Raw genomic sequence first — 18,824 nt, forward strand, 5'->3', positions numbered from 1 at the left:
GTCATGCCTAAGGAAATGGAAAGCAACCCATTGGTCCTAATATAAAATTTGTGTTTTAAACAGTCATTCAAGCAGATATTTGCTTTAAGGAATGTTACAGTTCCATATACCTAGGACTCAAGACTCATCAATTTGCTACAGCTACTGTTTTATCTGTGCACTATCTCCTCCAACAGATGAGACAAAAAAGCCGAGGAACTGCCTCCTGTCAGACTACTGGTTTTTGGACTGGAAGGAGGAGGGCCAGGTGCACTGGCCTTACCCTGTGGTACCTGCAATATTCATCTGCCTGCAGTTACCACCTCAGACATTCTGTCCAAACCTGCAGGGGCCAAGTATGGCAGGAACAGAACATTGACCTACCTTTGAGACTGTGTGCTGGCCCCTCGAGTTTTATTAACCCCTCTTACTTTCATTATTATTCTGGGTCACACTATAGTTCTAAAATAAGTATGATAAAAGATTTTGAGAAAGGCCTCAGCTATCACTAAGGGAGAAAGAGGCAAACTTCACATACGAAATATAGCACATACAGTAACAGTTATTACTGATAACTGGAAATGTTTAAAGAACCCACTGACTTGTCACTGGAACATACACAAAATTATCGATTTAAGTTTTAAAGTTAATTTTAATGCACGCCACAGCAAAATAAAAACATATAATTTTCTGTCTCCATTTTCCATAAAAGGAAAGTGGTAAAAGAAAAGTATAGAAATTGAGTAATAACCAATGGACTGGGTTTTTAAAAATTAACCTTCATTGTTATTGTGATAGTTCACATATATACAAATCCTTTAAATCCCAAGGTAGACAAGATAGTGCATATTCATGAAGAAAAACATCACAAACTAATATGATTATAGCACTAGTAAGTGAAAGAGGGAAGAAATCAACTTGAAAAATCTTGAAGGCTGGTAAACGCAGATAATTGGAATTAGGAGACATACAGAGACTTTGGGGCAATTCTCAATGAGACATCTGGATTCTCTTATTACCCATGCTCTTTGTTCTTCATTATTACTAATTTTACCTTAAAATGTAGTGCTTCTTAATTTCCTAATCTGTATATCACTGGTATAATTCTTATCTTTTTCCTGACAGTGTCAAATTTGTGGCTCAGAACATAGGGAAAAGAAAAGACATGTTACTTAAGTAAATCAACGGCACACAAGATGATCTTCTTGTATGCAGACTAGAAGAAGAAAATGCTCAAGGGGGGGAAGGCAAAAACCATGGGACAGTTTTCCAGTTTCAGCTGTCTCTAAAATCATAATGAAGGTCCCACTACTATGGCTGTTTATGTCACCTGGAAGATTCGGGTTTGTGAGCTGGGCACGTATGAAACGTTACTTCCTCATGATCAGAGGAAGCGTAAGTCAGCTTCAATTAGACAGTGGTCCCTTCACTCTAGACTTCAGGTAATAACAGCTAATCCTCTCTGGGGCATGACTGATGCAAGATAATGATTATGACATGCATCTTCTACCTAACTGCATTTTCTTCTAAAATTAGAAGTTTATATAAAAATGTTAGAGAAACACTATCCCATAAACTATTGAAAACTGAACAAAACTGAAGCCAGAAAAAGGAACACTAAAGTATAATTTATAATCTAACTATCCTTTGGGTGTCTTAAATCTTTTTTTCTTTTTTTAAAAAGATGTTATTTATTTATTTATTTATTCATGAGAGACCAGAGAGACAGAGACACAGGCAGAGGGAGAAATGGGCTCCTTGCAGGGAGCCTGATGCAAGACTCGATCCCAGGACCCCGCGATCACGACCTGAGCTGAGGGCTCAATCACTGAGCCACCCAGGTGCCCCTTTTTTTCTATGGGAGGCAGAGAGTGAACCACCAACAGGGACTGGGCCTCATACCTACACCATTTTCCATTTCTGCTGCAGCTTGGGGTGCTGCAGGGGATGGTGTGGGTGTAAACCCAGACTGCCTGCCACCTAGACAGTACAGCATCTGCACTTCACTCAGTGCTGCCTGAGCCCTCCCTCCTTTGCCAAGGTAAGGTGAGGATGCTACAGTTGCTGGGCACTCATGTGGAGAACAGGTTATGGCTTTATTTTCCATGCTTTTGAGTAAATAATAAAAACTAATCAGGGTACCTGAGTAGCTCAGTTGGTTAAATGTCCGACTCTTAAAAAAAAAAAAAGTCCAACTCTTGGTTTCATCTCTGGTCATGATCTCAGGGTTGTGGGATTAAGCCCTGTGTCGGATTCCAGGGTCAGTGTGGAGTCTGGGATTCTCTCGCTCACTCTCTCTCTCCTCTGGCCCTCCTCCCCACTATCTCTCTCTCTCTCAAATAAATAAAATCTTGAAAAACAAATAAATAAAAAAAAACTAATCACAAGCAGTTGCTAAACCAAAATAACATATTTATAAAAGGACAATAAATATTTCATCAAAATGATAAAAGTATGTATTTTTAAAATTTTCTCCTTACTATTGAAAAGAGCATTTCTTTCAACATACCAGGAATATTTTAATCTTGAAGTCAAAAGCTATGATACTTTTTTTAGGAAAAAAAGTATCATAAGGAAATGATAATGAAAACTCTCCAGAAGAGTGATTAATGGAATTGTAGTCTGGGGGCACCTGGGTGGCTCAGTGGTTGAGCATCTGCTTTTGGCTCAGGTCATGATCCTGGGGTCTTGGGATCAAGTCCTACATTGGTTTCCCCATTGGGAGCCTGCTTCTCCCTCTGCCTGTGTCTCTGCCTTTGTGTTTCTTATGAATAAATAAATAAAATCTTAAAAAAAATAAAAATAATGCAATCGTAGTCAAGAAAGAGAAGAATGAGGATCAGAAACAGTAGGAAAGAAATCAGATAAATCAGGTGAGGTACATATTTCCTCTTCTCTAGAAACTGTCAGAAACGTCACATAAATAAGAATTAAAATCTCATTGAAAACAGCTGTTTAAAAACAATAGGCATAAAAATATTCTATAAAAATAGCATCTTTTTTCATTTACATAAAACTGTCAACATATGTGTAGAAGAATATGGGAATAGAAGTTTTCTTAATTCAATGAAAAAAAATGTACTTTATAGTTGTTTTTCTTTTCTTAAAGAAAACCTAAGCCCTGTAACTATGCTGCATGAGAGAGTAGGGAGGAAATGCTGAATACTGATAATATTATTTAAAACATCATGTAGTCCAACGCCCCACTGAATCACAAGGAATGGAAGCCGGCCTTACCTTTGGCTATTGTTGGCATCTGAAAAGCAATGCTGATTACTCCCACCAAATCTCCCAGGGGAATTAGGGATCTCAAAATTGACCGGATTCTGATGGCTTCCCCCTTACCAGCATGAATCAACTATGGGAAGGAAAATAAAGGAGCATTAGAAAAACTTTGTGAAATCAATGTTATAATTCTATTTAGAAAATCTGAAGTATGGGAATCCAAATCTAAAATACTTTTTCTGCTAATTATATGTATAAAGTTAGACTTCTCACAGAAATTGTTGTTTCGGGCTTAAAGACAGATAATTACTTGCCCACCGTTTTACTGACATTATGAAAAAATTATCTTTAGACCCAGAATATACAGTAGTATTTGCAACTGGTTCAGCTTCTTTCTTGCTTTGGGATGAAAATGTAATTGTATATCCATCTGTATTCCACACAGATTTCTCCCAAGGAAGGGTGTATAATGTGAAGGGAAATGGTGAACAGGAATTCTAATGGATCTTTTGCTGGCAAACCAAGTACCTGTGAAAACTGTGAATTTTACCTGTCAAGGCTCTGGAACAGACTGCAGGCTTCCAGAGCCAGGGCAGGTATCTACTTCCTTCCCCACAAGGGGAGAAACACAAGTATACTTTCTCACACATAGGAGGTACTCAACACTAGTTACAGAAGATGAGTAAATTTCAGAAGTGCCATGATTACTCACTTATTGAATTACTTCGTTTTTTTTTTTCTCCCACTTTAACAGAATAAAAAACTATTTATTAGCTAATTTCCTGTTCTTTCGATCTTCCACCTTAATGGGAAAAAGGATGAATGCTATGAGCATAAAGTTTTTCTGTCTGTAATCACTTCCAGTATTCGAATGTTTGATAATTTATTCCCATTTACTAAAATGAAAATCTCATTAGTGGCAAATTAAGCATTTACCAAAATCAGGCTCTACATTTGCTAACATTCTGACATTTCTCCATGCTGTGATTCCTCTCTGTTCACAATGAAAGGTTATGTCAAGAAAACATGAAGGTATTACCCTACAGCTGTGAGAAAAAGATACCGCTGCGCACACATACACACACACACTCACACACACACACACACACACACAAGAACACACAAACCCCCATAGATTATTATTATTATTTTTTTTTATGATAGTCACAGAGAGAGAGAGAGAGAGAGGCAGAGACACAGGCAGAGGGAGAAGCAGGCTCCATGCACCGGGAGCCCGACGTGGGATTCGATCCTGGGTTTCCAGGATCGCACCCTGGGCCAAAGGCAGGCGCCAAACCGCTGCGCCACCCAGGGATCCCACCCCCATAGATTCTAAGGGCAGGGAGAAAGACGTGATCTGTAAGCAATGGTCCTGCTGGCTTCTTACACAGATGGGTTTAGAAGCAGGTTCATCTTCTGCCCCAGCACCACTCACTGTGTTTCAATCTCTGTATTGTCTCCCATTATCAGGTCGTGAAGCTAATATTATAAGCCCCAACTTGCATTTTTAAAGGGAATATAATAGAATGAAGCAGAATAATGTAGGATAAAATAAAGTAACAAATATCAGAATGGATTACAGAGTAAAAGTAAGTACTGTTCATGAAACTTTTAATTTCTTCTTGCTCAAAACATTGTAGAAAACACCAACCCAGAGAATCTGAAGAGCTGCTTCCTGCCCCATAATGGCCCCTAACCCCCACTGTCCCCTCAACCAGTGGCAGGCACATGGCAGCTCCCTCACAGGGAAGAAATACCATACACCAAAACAATGACTCTTAATAGGAAAGCTAGCTCTCTACGTACACTAAATGAGGAGGGGAAATTTATAGGAAAAATGTGTTCTTTGCTTCTTAAAGTGTGGGGAGGTTATATGAGTTTCAGAGACACATGAGTAACTGGCTATTCTATTAATGAATTGTACTGAAATCTCATTACTAATTTTTATAGCCAAGGCATTTCCAACTAAATAAACACTTGTTCAGGAATTAGGCTGCAGCTATTATTTTTAATGGAGCAGGGTGATGATTGGTTTTGGATGCCATTATCCTCTTTGCCAACTGTGGATTTTTTCTCATAGATGGATCAGCCAGGATTGCCACTCTTGGGCCACGTAAGGAAGGTACTTACATGCATTTCAGGAGCACAACGTCCCAAAAGGTCAATCAAAGCCGAGTAAAATGTCATGATGGCATTCCCCATGTGGATAGTGTCATCTTCCTCCTCTTCTGTATCACTTCCGTAGATTTTCCAAGAAACAAAAAGCAAAGAAAACAGGATAATAAAGTGACATTTCAGATGTATTGCATACTTCGTGGAAAAAAGGGACCCCTAACATAGTTCATTCTGCCTCTTCTGCTACTTTTCATCTCTTTGATTAATCTGTACTTTGACAGTTTTAAGAGAAAAATGAGTTTAAAGACCAGACACCAAGAACATATTTGTGGGACGTGTGATATTCAGATTCCTTCAAAAGGGGAAGAAGAGAATTACTAATGTGATGGATTCTGCTTATTTCTTGAGGCAGCCAACCTTTGCTTTAACAAAGAACAATAACTAATGGAAAGACTTGGTAAGCTTAGAGTACTTTTGTAAATACATTTAGAGAAAAGGTGACAAAGATCTGTCCTGTAAGATAACATATGTAAGGCACCCAGGACAGTGCTTTGCCGAGAGCAAGCACTTCACAAATGTGATTATCATTTACTTACCTATCCATTTACCAGCCTCTCTACCTCACCCACCCACTCCCAAATAATCCAACATGTCTCCCTCCCCACCTCTGTGAGAAACACATAGAGATTCCATTATCTTGCTAATAAGAGGCAAATCTGAGATGGCCTTGGAAGAGCCCATTATTTTTCTTCTTTTGGTAACTCAGCTGGGCTTAGCATTCTGCAGGGTGATTGTGAGGCCTTATTGAAAATACCATCTTGGCATGCAATACTGCTCCTAGGGCCCTTGTGTGCACACTCGCTGCTGTGGTCCTGGGCAAGAGACCTTTTGACACGTTTTTCCACTACTTAGAGAAACTAAGGGCCCCCTAGTCCCTGTATAGCTAACTGACAAACATAACAAGCTCTTGGAGGACTCCCAGTCTGAAACAGCCCAGCCTTGGCATAGACAGATCATCTATGCCCAGTCTATATATGGAAGAATGACGCTGTGCAGAACTGCTCTGCATGGAAATTTGCCTCCAATAAGCCCTATATTCTGTCTTTACCAGTGGTGTTAGCAGTATAGGTATGTGACCTGCCAGTAGGACATTCACCTCCACAGATAAAAACTGAAGTGACACACCTGGATTGACTTATGTCAATTGCTGTAATCAAGTATTAGTAATGTATACTGTGGGGAAACGTAAAGTCGTTACTGCCTTATCTGGCTGCTCTATTTGCCATAATACCTTTTTTTTTTTTTTTTTAAATTTTTATTTATTTATGATAGTCACTCAGAGAGAGAGAGAGAGAGAGGCAGAGACATAGGCAGAAGGAGAAGCAGGCTCCATGCACCGGGAGCCCGACGTGGGATTCGATCTCGGGTCTCCAGGATCGCGCCCTGGGCCAAAGGCAGGCGCCAAACCGCTGCGCCACCCAGGGATCCCTCTATTTGCCATAATACCTTAACCAAGCATTTTACTCTTCAGAATGACAAGATCCATATTTCTGGACTTTACTATCATACCAGTTTAGTTAAGTCTCCTAGACCTATGCTAAAGGTCTTACTTTCTTACTACTATCTTGAAAACTCATTCTAGCTAGCTTCCCACTAAACCCTACTACAATTTCAGAGGCTCACCTGCCATCATCTGTAGTAACACACTTTGCCATAGCATCCTGGAAAAATTCACAAAATACATTTCATCCTACAACCTAAACTCTGCTAAATTCACACCATCTTCCTTGGTTTCCTCTTTTTTCATTCAACCTATTCTTGCAGCAAATCCCATTCATTCTTCCAAGTCTGATGCATTTGACTTTCAAGGGCAGAAATCATGAGTACCAGAAAATTATACTGCAATTGATGGAATACAAATCATGTTTTGTAAAATTTCAAGTCAAGGAATATAATTTACTCCTAAGAATGTGGATATTTGACCTACAGTGTTTTGCTGGATCCGCTAGTTGGTGAGGGACCATCTCGAGAAGGATCTTCAGCTATTTTTATGGCTTCCTCCATGGCTGCAAGCAGACCATTCCCACCTTCCCCTCTCAAAGCAGGACCAAAACACTCGGGCCTCCTGATGAGCAACCTCACCACAACATTAGCATTCTCTTCCACACTCTCCCCTAAAATCAAATGAGGAACAGAAATAAACAAACACTGGTGATGTGGACGTTCTGAGCAAATAAATATTATACTAATTCATTTATATTTAAAGGAAAATAACTAAAACCAAAGAACATAGTTACTAATAAAGCTAAAATTCAATTCAAAGCACTAGCTTTATATACACAAACACAGTAAGCTCCTTCTTTTGTACTTAAAATTTTCAAAGTAATGAAAAGCATTATAAAGGTATAAAATATTCACTTTTGTTAATTTGTTATAGGAAATTAAGCCATAAGCCTATTATTAGAACCCAATTATAAAGTCTTTAAGAACTTGTACTGCCTAAAAATTTTAATTTAATAAAGGCAAAGCATCACTATCAAAACAAATATTAGAAATTAAATTATCACTGTTAAAAAAGTACTGATTATAAAATATTCCATTTCATGGGCTACCTGAGTGACTCAGTCAAGCACTGACTCTTGGTTTTGGCTCAGGTCATTATCTCAGGGTTGTGAAATTGAGCCCCATGTCAGCTCCTACTTCAGTGTGGAAACTGCTTGGGATTCTCTCTCCCCCTCCATTTGCCCCTCCCCATGCTCTCTCTCTCTCAAATAAATGAATCTTTAAAAATTATAAATTCTATTTCCTTACTAATATTTACTTCCTTCATGAAAATGCTGGAATATATCATTTTTTAGGTATCTATCTTTATACAGTTTTAATCATGACCAAAAAAGATCCCAAGCAACCAGTCCTACCATTACAGAAGACAGCAAATCTGAGAAAGTCAAGATATCTCTCTCCTTCAACTGGATTCCATCCAATGTCTGGATAACCCTTAGACACCAGCATCTGGCAGCTCTGCAGTCCACACCCAGCCAAATATCGAACTACCTACAAACAAGATGATAAGCAAAAGTTATCTGGTGGGTGAGAAGTCAGTAGATGCTAACACTACATGATAAAGGATACACTCAAAGGATGGTCTAAAATACATGTGGTTTTGCAAGTTCTTTTTAATCTCATAACAATCCATATGAACTCCCTGTATTAAAACCTTAGAGTTAAGAAATATTTACAAATCATAACAAAGTGCTATCATAATAAAAATATTCATGAATCAACTCTATGAAAGAAAAATATTCCTAAGTTTTATATCATTTAATTTTAAGTTTTTATCTATAAATGTCATGATACTTGGGTGCCTGGCTGGCTTGATCTCAGTGTCATGAGACTGAGCCCCACCGTGGGTGTAGACCTTATATACAAACAAAAACAAAACACACAATATAAACATCATGATATTTCATAAACTTCAAAAATGTCTAAAGACTTCTGACCAGTGTAAAACCTTAACCCATCTGAGATATTGAAAGACCCACCTGAGAAATAGTGATATTTTAGAAAAGTGAATTTACTTTCAAAATAATATTATCAATTTAATGGGGAGGAGTGTGTATTTGACAAAAAACCTACAGAAACAGAGAAAACTAAGCTTAAATTCAAATATCTTTGGGTTCAAGTCTTTCCTGCATTACTTACTAGATCATTTTGAGCCAGGATTCCACTGTCTACAAATTGGGGATATTATTAACTACCTTTCAGTATCACTGAATGTAACACGTTAAATTTTCTGCTTATCTTTGCCTTTTAAATTATTGTTTTTATATGAATGCTGATCCTTTACAATATTTCATAACTGATCCACTTTTAAAAGAAATTCCTAAACTATTATCAATGGTAGTAGATTGTCAGTCAAGCACTTTATCAATCAAGTTACACACAGCTCAAGCTAAACTGCTTGAAAAAGAAATAAGTAATATAGCTAAAAATATTTTGTACCAATTTTATCTAAGTATAACTTATGTACAATAATCTCATCTATTTAAAGTATAAATTCAGGGTGCCTGGTGATGCAGCCGGTTGAGCATTTGATGCTTGATTTCGACTGAGGTCATGATCCTAGGGTTGTGAGATTGAGCCCCACAAAGAGCTCTGTGCTAAGTGTGGAGCCTGCTTAAGATTTTCTCTTTCTCCATTTCCCTCTGCCCCTCCAACCCCACTTGTGCATGCACATGTGCACTCTCTCTCTAAAAAAACAAACAAAAAATTAAAGTATAAATTCAGTGAGCTTTGAGAGATTTATACTTTTGTAAAACACAGCATAATCAAGATGCAGAACATTTCCATCACTCTTCAGGCCCCATCCATCCCTCCCTACATGTGAAAACCTTAACAATCTGCTTTGTATCACTAAAAATTCACTTGTGTATTCTAGAACATTTATACATGCAATCATCCAGTATGCATCTTTCCATGCCTGGCTTCTTTCACTCAGAATAATGATTCTGAGATTCATTTAAATTGTAGCCCAGGGGATCCCTGGGTGGCTCAGTGGTTTGGCACCTGCCTTTGGCCCAGGGCACGATCCTGGAGTCCCAGGATCAAGTCCTGCGTCAGGCTCCTAGCATGGAGCCTGCTTCTCCCTCTGCCTGTATCTCTGCCTCTCTCTCTCTCTCTCTCTCGTGAATAAATAAAATCTAAAAAAATAATAATAATAAAAAAAATAAATTGTAGCCCATGTCAATCTTCTTTCCTTCTTACTGCATAATAACAGCATTCCACAGCACATGGAAAGAGCCCACATTTCCTTATTCATTCATCAGTTGGTAGACATTTGAATTGTCTTCAGTTATTGGCTAAGATGAATTAATGGTATTAACTACATTCACATACACGTCTGTGTGGACACACACTCTAGTTTCGATTGAGTACCTACAAGCAGGAAGGCTAGGCATATGTTTATGATAGGTCTATATTTTGTTAAGAACTTACTTGTTAAGAATCTGTTAAGTTAGGGGTACTTCCATGGCTCAGTCAGTCAAGCATCCAACTTTTGATCTCAGCTCAGGTTGTGATCTCAGGGTTGTGAGATCAAGCCCTGCATCAAGCTCCACACTGAGCATGGAATCTGCTTAAGAGTCTCTCTCTCTTCTCCCCTCTACCGCTCCCCCACCTCTATCTCCCTCCTCTCTCTCCCCCCGCCATATAAAGAATTTAAATTAATTTAAGTTAATTTTTTAAGAAACTGCCAACCTGGGGATCCCTGGGTGGCTCAGGGGATCCCTGGGTGGCTCAGTGGTTTAGCGTCTGCCTTTGGCCCAGGGCGTGATCCTGGAGTCCCGGGATCGAGTCCTGTGTCAGGCTCCGGGCATGGAGCCTGCTTCTCCCTCCTCCTGTGTCTCTGCCTCTCTCTCTCTCTCTCTCTCCCTCTATGTCTATCATAAATAAGTAAATAAATCTTTAAAAAAAAAAAAGAAAGAAACTGCCAACCTGCTTTTGCAAACTGACTCCACCATTTTTCATCTCATCGGTAAAAGACGAGGGTTTTAGTTGCTCCATGTCCACCAAAATGTTTGGCATCATCAACTTTCTAAATATTAGCCGTGTTTCAGTGTGTAGATAAAAAGATTTTAAAATATATATGAGATAAAATGGTCCTGAGGTTAGTCAGAGATGTAAAGCTTTGTGATCTGTGACCAGGAAGTCAGAAGGATTTAGGGAAGAGTTCACTTTTTCGTGCCTTCAACAGTTGTGCATTGATTTTCTGTCCAAAGCCAATGCTGTTCTCAAAGAGTGGAACAAAGTAGTGAACAATGGAGGAAAAGAAACATGCCCTGGACACCCTGGCCATATGTGATGGTAGAGAGTTGATTTTTAAAAATAATCAAATATATAGCTTTTAGTAAAACATACTTGCTTTAAAATATAAACATAATTCATACTATAAATATTTAAACCATAATTAGAGAAATGTAAGCAATATGAAAATGTGTGTTTCGGGCAGTCCAGGTGGCTCAGTGGTTTAGCACCTCCTTCAGCCCAGGGCATGATCCTAGAGACCTGGAATCGAGTCCTGTGTCGGGCTCCCAGCATGGAGCCTGCTTCTCCCTCTGCCTGTGTCTCTGCCTCTCTCTCTCTCTCTCTTTTTCTCTCTCATTAATAAACAAATAAAATTCTTTAAAAAAGAAAATGTGTGTTTCTGTCTATAATATACAAATGTATCTTTTCTACTGTTGAAAATGAAGCAGCAAAGAAGACAAGAAAAGAGAGAAAAGGCTTCAATTTTACAGGACACAGACAGTAAAAGCTCACAAAAAGATGACTTGGATCAATGACTAGAAGGATGTCAGGAAAAGAGCCATGAAGACATCTGGCAGAAGAATATTACAGATGGAAAGAACAGCAAGCACAAAGTCCCCAAGGCAGGAGCACACCTGGCAAGTTCCCGGAATAGCAAGTGCGGACCAGTGTGGCCGGAACAAATAGACAAGAGCAGGAGAATTACGGAAAATGAGACGGATATGTGAAATCAGATGGGGTAAAAGCTACTGCAATGCCTTTCACTTTTACTGGAAGGGAAATGGGAAATCTCTGGAAGAGCAATGGACACAAGATTAATATGATTCTTTTAAGATGTTCATTCTGGCTGCTCAGAGGGGAGCCAGGGAAGGATCTGGAAGATGACTTAGAATGCCATCATAACAACATCATAGGGGGAATGTTCTATGTTTCAGCAAACATGTGTCTGTTCCTCAAGTGCTCAGTTAGAGGGCAGGGTCTTGATATGTCAGTGATGCCTTGCACTGGAATCTATGTCTGCATGACACCAAATGTGCTTTGAGATGTTAAAACCACCTTTGAATAAACTGAAACTATATGACTAAAGCAAAAGTAACAACAAATATCATGAAAGGACCAAAACCCCCAAGAATACAGATAGAAAAGTTGATTTCCTTTCCAGAGAAAAATGTATGTGATCTCAAATTTCTTGCTCTTTGTAATTTACAATTACATGTTCTATGTAATATATGTAACATGTTAATAATATAGTATATATCATAATTACGTCAATAAAATTATAAATGTTATAGTTATACTTCAATAATCTTGAGAAACAACTATATACAAGCATAACTCACACAAGCACAAGGATATTGCTTACCTTTTCCAGATCTGGCTCACGCAGAGCTAAGGCCAGCTCATTATTATCCATCACCGAGGCAGCTGCTACGTCCAACGGTGTCGAACCTCTCATAGCTGGTGAGGCTGTTAATTCAAAGGACAATGAGACACAACCTGGATTGTGTTACAACTGTAAATTCCATATAAAAACATACACTCTCCCTTAAAACTTTCCTTTCTAAATACAACACAAACTGCAGGAATATAAAATTAGTTTGCATTAAAGTTTAATATTTAAATGTATGTTCTTTTTATCTTAAAGATTAAATAAAAGCCATACATTTACTTACCAAGACCAACACTGCTGTTCTCCAATAAATAGCTGAGATGATCGAACATAGCTTTTTGATTCTGCCTACTTATACGACAGAAGTAACAGAGGAAACGGCAACAGTTGGCCACCATCTTAGGAAAAGTGATTTCCTACATAAAGAGCAAATGGTCTTCAGAAAATTGAGTTCAGAAGTTGAGGTCCAATCACACTGTCCATCCGTGTGGGCCCATGTCTGTGAAGTTTCAGATACTAAAGACCTTCAAATATCTAGATTTCAACTCACCTAGTCCTTGAGCCACTGAAAATCAAGTTGGCACTAATTTAGAAATCTCATTACCATCAACGGGGATCTAGAACTAATCTACAGCCTTAAATCTATAAGCAGCTTAAACCTGATTTAGAAATAAGGTAGACTCATTTGTGATTTCCAACTAACACTATTAGCTTTGCTTCTCTGGGAGAGTATTTAGTCTAATTGATTCAGTTCTGTAAAACTGGAATAAAATGGATAAAAATACTTGCTTTAGGTAAGAGAGGCAAAATTCAATGAGATCTTTTGTGAACAATACCCAGTTTACTACTTGGAACCACGTTAGGGTGTTCCTATCATAAGTGTTGTTATTTTTAAGATTCCAGGATTTGCACCTTCCCTGATTGGTACATGACTTAATGCTATGATAAGCACATCCTGACCAGAAGGCCTGCATGCCAGATGCCATCAAATACACCTCCTTTGAGCACCTAATCTTGTTTTACTATGCCCCAGATGATCCTTCAAGTCCCTCCTTAACAGAGTATTTTGTACATATCTTTACACATCTGTCCAACTGGTAGACTGAACATGAGAAATATGCTCTTCAATATTTTGAAAAATAATCTTAAAATTTCAAAAAATAGTGAAATATCTTTTGCAAATCATAGATCACAAAATTATATGTATTCATATGAAATTGTTATATTACTCTATTCACTTCATTTTGAAGAAGTTTAACTTTGAATCACTTAAAAAATTCACTTTATAGTCTTAAAACAAATACTCCAGAGCATCATCTTCAAATTTTGGCCTGGATCAGGAATTTAGTGGAACCAACCGAACTGCTATCTCAATAGAGGGCAATGTCTGAGTCTGAAGAACATATTTAGGTTTTGGACTTTCCAATTCTCAGTCTATAAAGTTAGCTTTGTTTGGTTTGGTTTTGTTTTTGCAAAAGGTGCTCTTTCAAAAACAGTCCTCCTAAGAAGACTAAGGAGGATTAAGAAATCCTCATTAAAAATGAGCAGTACATGTACTCCTCCAGGAGTCCTATTCTTTGACATTTTAATAATAGAAGGTTTTCCTTTACCTTGGACTCTCCACCGCCAAGGACATTCACCATGACCTCCATCACTGTCTCATGCATCCCAAGTGCCCTCATGAGATTAGGGTGCTGGTAAAACACTTTATTATTCATGATATCCCTAGAAAGGACAATATAGGTATTGGGGGGGGGGGGGAGAAGCACAGAGGTCAGAGAAAAATTTGAATGAATATTTATCTGAGATCCTGATAAATCTTTTGGAAATAATTACTGGCATGAACAGAAAAGTTAAGTCCAACCATAATTAAAATTAATAGTAGCAAAAGCTAATAAACACAATTAATTGAGTTTTCCTTAAAAACTACTGATAGCCTCTCAAAAATAGTATACAAGTTATCCTTTTCTGTTATAAGAAATGCACTAAATATATAAACATTCATCTATATGAAATATACTTTTGGACACTTATCCTTCATAGTTTTATGTATATCCAAATATTTGTTCAATCTTCTTTAGCATAGAAATATGAATCACTGTTATACCATGTTTCTATGATAATTCCTATATAAATTACTGATATTCAGGTGTCTACTTTTTATGTAGGTTATTTCTAGTACTACATTCAGTGCTTGTATGTTTAATAACAGTGGTGTTATTTCTTACTACATTGTGTTATCATTCTAGAGAACTGCTTGTAAAGGATACATAGTCTCAAAGAAAAACTCAAGACACATCAAGCCCAGGCACAAGAAATGTGACAAATTAAAATAGACATTTGATTTGAAAAACGAGTAGCAGATGAGATCTAACATGTTCCATATTATTATTATTATTTCATTATATGTTTGCATGTTGTTATGTTATGTATATTATAGGCATATTTATATATGAACATATTCCTAAGGATATTAATATTTAGTAGTCATTAAAAATAAAGAATTCTGCTGATTTTTATTTGAGCATAAATCAAATCAGTACAAGAGTTTTTTCCACAAAACACTGCTTGTCACAGCTTTAACAAGAAAATTATAATACACAGCTTGCAGGAAGACAAATATTCCCTGCAAATATTATCTCCTTAGTTGACTCACCTCCTCATTTGGTTATAGGCTGACTCTAGTTACTCCAGGTATATCAAGACAGTGAAACAGTATGATTCTTATTGATGATTTTCTTCTTCTTCTTCTTTTTTTTTTTTAGTTTTAGTTTTTTTTTTTGCTTTTAATTGAGTTTAGTTTTGCTTTAACAAGAGTTTTTAGGTAGCACAACTCAAAAAATAAATGACATAGGGACCGAGGATTAAAATAGGTCTGAGCTATTTTGGGCAAGAACAAATGGAGTAAAGAAAGGTCTCCTTTTCCTTCACATAAGACAGCAATGTATTTAGTAGGAGGACCTTCCATTTTCAAACCACAGTTGTAATCACAGGATCTGCTCTTTCATTATTTCAGATCCTTTTGTATGACCCAACTTTTGGACAATATTTTATTGAAAAAAATCTTGTTTGCCCTCAGTTGAAGGTAAATTAAGTTGATTTGTAATTCTTCTTCTCGGTAGGCAGGCTGTCACTTACTAAATGTGTCCTTGGAGAAATATCTCTAATACCACAAAAACATATTTTTTTTATTTTGTATCTTTAATTTTATGGAACTAGATTAACTTTTTTGGTGGAATATTTGTATTATATCTCATTTTCAACATTCTACATTAGATTTCTACATCCTTATGTTTCAGTATTTTTCTTGCAGACATCAAAAAGCTTAATTTAAGCTCCTATTATTCTTCTATTTTCATATTCCCAAGTTATGCAAGCTCGTGAATGATTCCTAGGTTCATGCATATATGTACCAGAGATACACTAAAACTTATGCTTCCCATTCTTTCTCCCTGAATTCCATGATCTTTTCTCTAATGTACAGCCTTTAGGTTTTTCAATGAAAGACTTTAAGTAAATATTCTGAAATATCTTTGTTTTGCCCTCTTAAATATGAGCTATAAACTCTCATTTCCAAGTCTACATGAAGCACAAGGTCATGGTGTGCCATTCTCAGTTGAGTAATGCATTCTAAACTGATGGCTATTTCTATTAGAATTTGTGAATGTGGTATTCCACTGAGTAATGATCTCTAGTTTTGCTACTGAGAACTGCAAATACTGTTGGGGTTTTTTTTGCAAGTATTCTGGCTTTTCTTTCAACTTGCTTTTTAAAAAAATTAACTACTTTAATTATTAGATAGATTAATAATTAATAGATTTTATCTATGTATTTGAGAGAGAGCAAGTGGGAGGAGGAGGGGCAGAGAGAGAGGGAGAAGCAGGCTCCTCATTGAGCAGGGAGCCCAAGTAGGGACCAATCCCAGGACCCCAAAATCATGACCTGAGCTGAAGGCAAATATTTAACCAACTGAGCTACCGAGGTGTCTTGCAATTTGCTTTTAAAATAGTCTTTATCACTGGTTCTATTGCAGTTTCACTATAGTCTATCTAGGTGGGGAGTGGAACTACCTGTGCTTTAGGATCATCTGTGAATTCACTTTCTTCACTAATTCTGAAAAATCCAAGCCAACAGCTCTGAAATATTCCCATTCTCTAGATCATCTATTCTATCTTTTCCCGAAATCCTGTTTACCATATTCTGGACTTTCTATACTATCCCTTAGATCTTGTAACTGCTCTTTCAAATTTCCTTATCTTTACCTCTCAGTGTTACAGTTCTAAGTAATTTCTCAGATCTATGATCCAACATATTAATTTTCTCTTCAGTTATAGCTTATCTAATTTAATTAATTCACTGTTTTTAATGTCATTTATTATATTTTTTCATTTCTAGAAATTCTATTTGATCTTTTTCAAATCTTCGTAGACTTCTCCCCATGTCTTATTTTGGAGAATTGATTTATTCCTTTGTATTTTTAATCATTTTAAATATAGTAACTTTATGTTCTTTCTGGAATTGTATTAGCTGAAGTTCTGGACACAGCTATTGTGACGCCACTCTTATTGTATCTGCAGACCCTTGCTAATGGAGAATTATTTCCTTATGTGCTTTGCAATTTTGATTGTAAGCTCACCATTGGCAGTATTTCGTTTTTTCCTGCACAATTTCACAGTGACTTGAGTTGAGAAAGGACACCTCCAGGGCCAATTGTTATATTCTTGATTTGGGAATTCTTAGACCACATGAGGTATAGAAGTTAATCCCCAAATTCACATGAAGCACACTCTATATGCCATATATATTGAACTATCAGAAGAATTGAGTTGTTTACCCCATTCTTTTTACAAGGCCCAGTAGATACAGACAAAATTCCTTATTATTTCCTGCTGGCAAGTGTTTGTTTCTCTGTGGATTTTAATATGTTTTTATTAACCTGTATTTCTATGTATGATTGTACATTACTGAAAAATTAATTTAAAAAGCCTCTAAGGTATGTGCTGCATATCAGCCACCTCAGCATCTAGTTGAAAAATTAGTCATGTTTTGCTGATGAGCAACTTTCCTATTTAGCTTAAAAACAAAATGTCTAGAAAAGCAATAATCTCATTTAATAACCATAAATAGGTATCCCTCACAAATATGGCTGATTTGGCTCCAGCTCACAGCAATAAAACCAACATTGCAATAAATAAAATCAAGTAAATTTTTTGGTTTTCCAGTGCCTATCACTGGGAAATAGTAGTCTATTAAGAATATAATAGTAGCAGGATGCCTGGGTGGCTCAGTGGTTGAGCATCTGCCTTCGGCTCAAGTGGTGATCCCAGGATCCTGGGATTGAGTCTTATATCCGGCTCTCTGCAGGGAGCCTGTTTCTCCTTCTGGTTTCTCCTTCTGCTTATGCCTCTGCCTTTCTCTCTGTGTCTCTCATGAATAAATAAATAAAATCTTTAAGAAAAAAAAAAAAGAATGTAATGGTATCATGTTTCATGAAATGTACATACCTTAATTAAAAAATACTTTGTTGCTAAGACTGCTAACAGTCTCCCGAACTTTCAGTGAGTTGTAACTACTGAGCACAGGTCCCCATAACAATTATGATAATAATAAAAATCTGGGAATATTATGAGAATTGTCACAATGTGACACATAGAGATACAAAGTGAGCAAATGCCATTAAAAATGGTGTTGATAGACTTGCAAGGTAGCCACAAACCTTCAATTTATAATAACTTACTATCAGCAAAGTGCAATACAGCAAGGCACAATAAAACAAGGCATGCCTGTAATCTAAATATGTATTTGTATTAATATCCCAACTGTGCAGCTACTGGGATTAGCAAGTAGGAAGAAGACATTTATAAGACAGAGGTTGTAATAGTTAAATAAATTACCCTAATCCACGAATCATAAGCTTCTCTTCTTCTTTGCCCATTCTTACACTCAGCAGAGAACGAATCTGACCAAGAGATGCCAGCAGGTTGATGGTATCCTCCACGGAGACACCATTTATAGTGTAGGTCTTTGGCAGAGCCCGGACCAGACCCCCAATGCCATCATACTGTCGATGGAGCAACACAAACATGGCCCTCACCAAGTCAGGGTCTTCAATGACAGACTCTTGTGCCCATCGGACCATGGTCTCAGAAATCAACTGTTGAAGAGTGGCTGCAAAGTCATTATGGATGTTTTTTTTTTAAAAGGAAAATAATAAGAGAAGACAAATTAGTTGGGCATTTCAACTGTACCTCTCATAGTCCCCCATTCTAATATCTATATTTGTACCAAAATGAAAAAGGATAGGAATATTCTA

General features: G+C 37.2%; 1 protein-coding gene across 1 annotated transcript in view; it reads right to left on the bottom strand.

Annotated features, from left to right (window-relative positions):
- The window catches only part of RYR2 (ryanodine receptor 2), a 727,453-nt gene that overhangs the window by 176,129 nt on the left and 532,500 nt on the right, over nt 1-18,824 (bottom strand). Inside the window, exons 41-48 of the mRNA XM_049108740.1 lie at nt 18,406-18,679; nt 14,122-14,236; nt 12,795-12,927; nt 12,485-12,588; nt 8,238-8,373; nt 7,307-7,493; nt 5,335-5,440; nt 3,217-3,337 (exon numbers count right to left, since the gene is read on the bottom strand). Of these exons, the coding sequence (XP_048964697.1) occupies nt 3,217-3,337; nt 5,335-5,440; nt 7,307-7,493; nt 8,238-8,373; nt 12,485-12,588; nt 12,795-12,927; nt 14,122-14,236; nt 18,406-18,679 (1,176 nt within the window). The remainder of the gene's footprint in view (nt 1-3,216; nt 3,338-5,334; nt 5,441-7,306; nt 7,494-8,237; nt 8,374-12,484; nt 12,589-12,794; nt 12,928-14,121; nt 14,237-18,405; nt 18,680-18,824) is intronic.

The sequence above is a fragment of the Canis lupus genome, chromosome 4 (assembly GCF_003254725.2).
Source record: "Canis lupus dingo isolate Sandy chromosome 4, ASM325472v2, whole genome shotgun sequence".
In the NCBI taxonomy this organism is placed as follows: domain Eukaryota; kingdom Metazoa; phylum Chordata; class Mammalia; order Carnivora; family Canidae; genus Canis; species Canis lupus.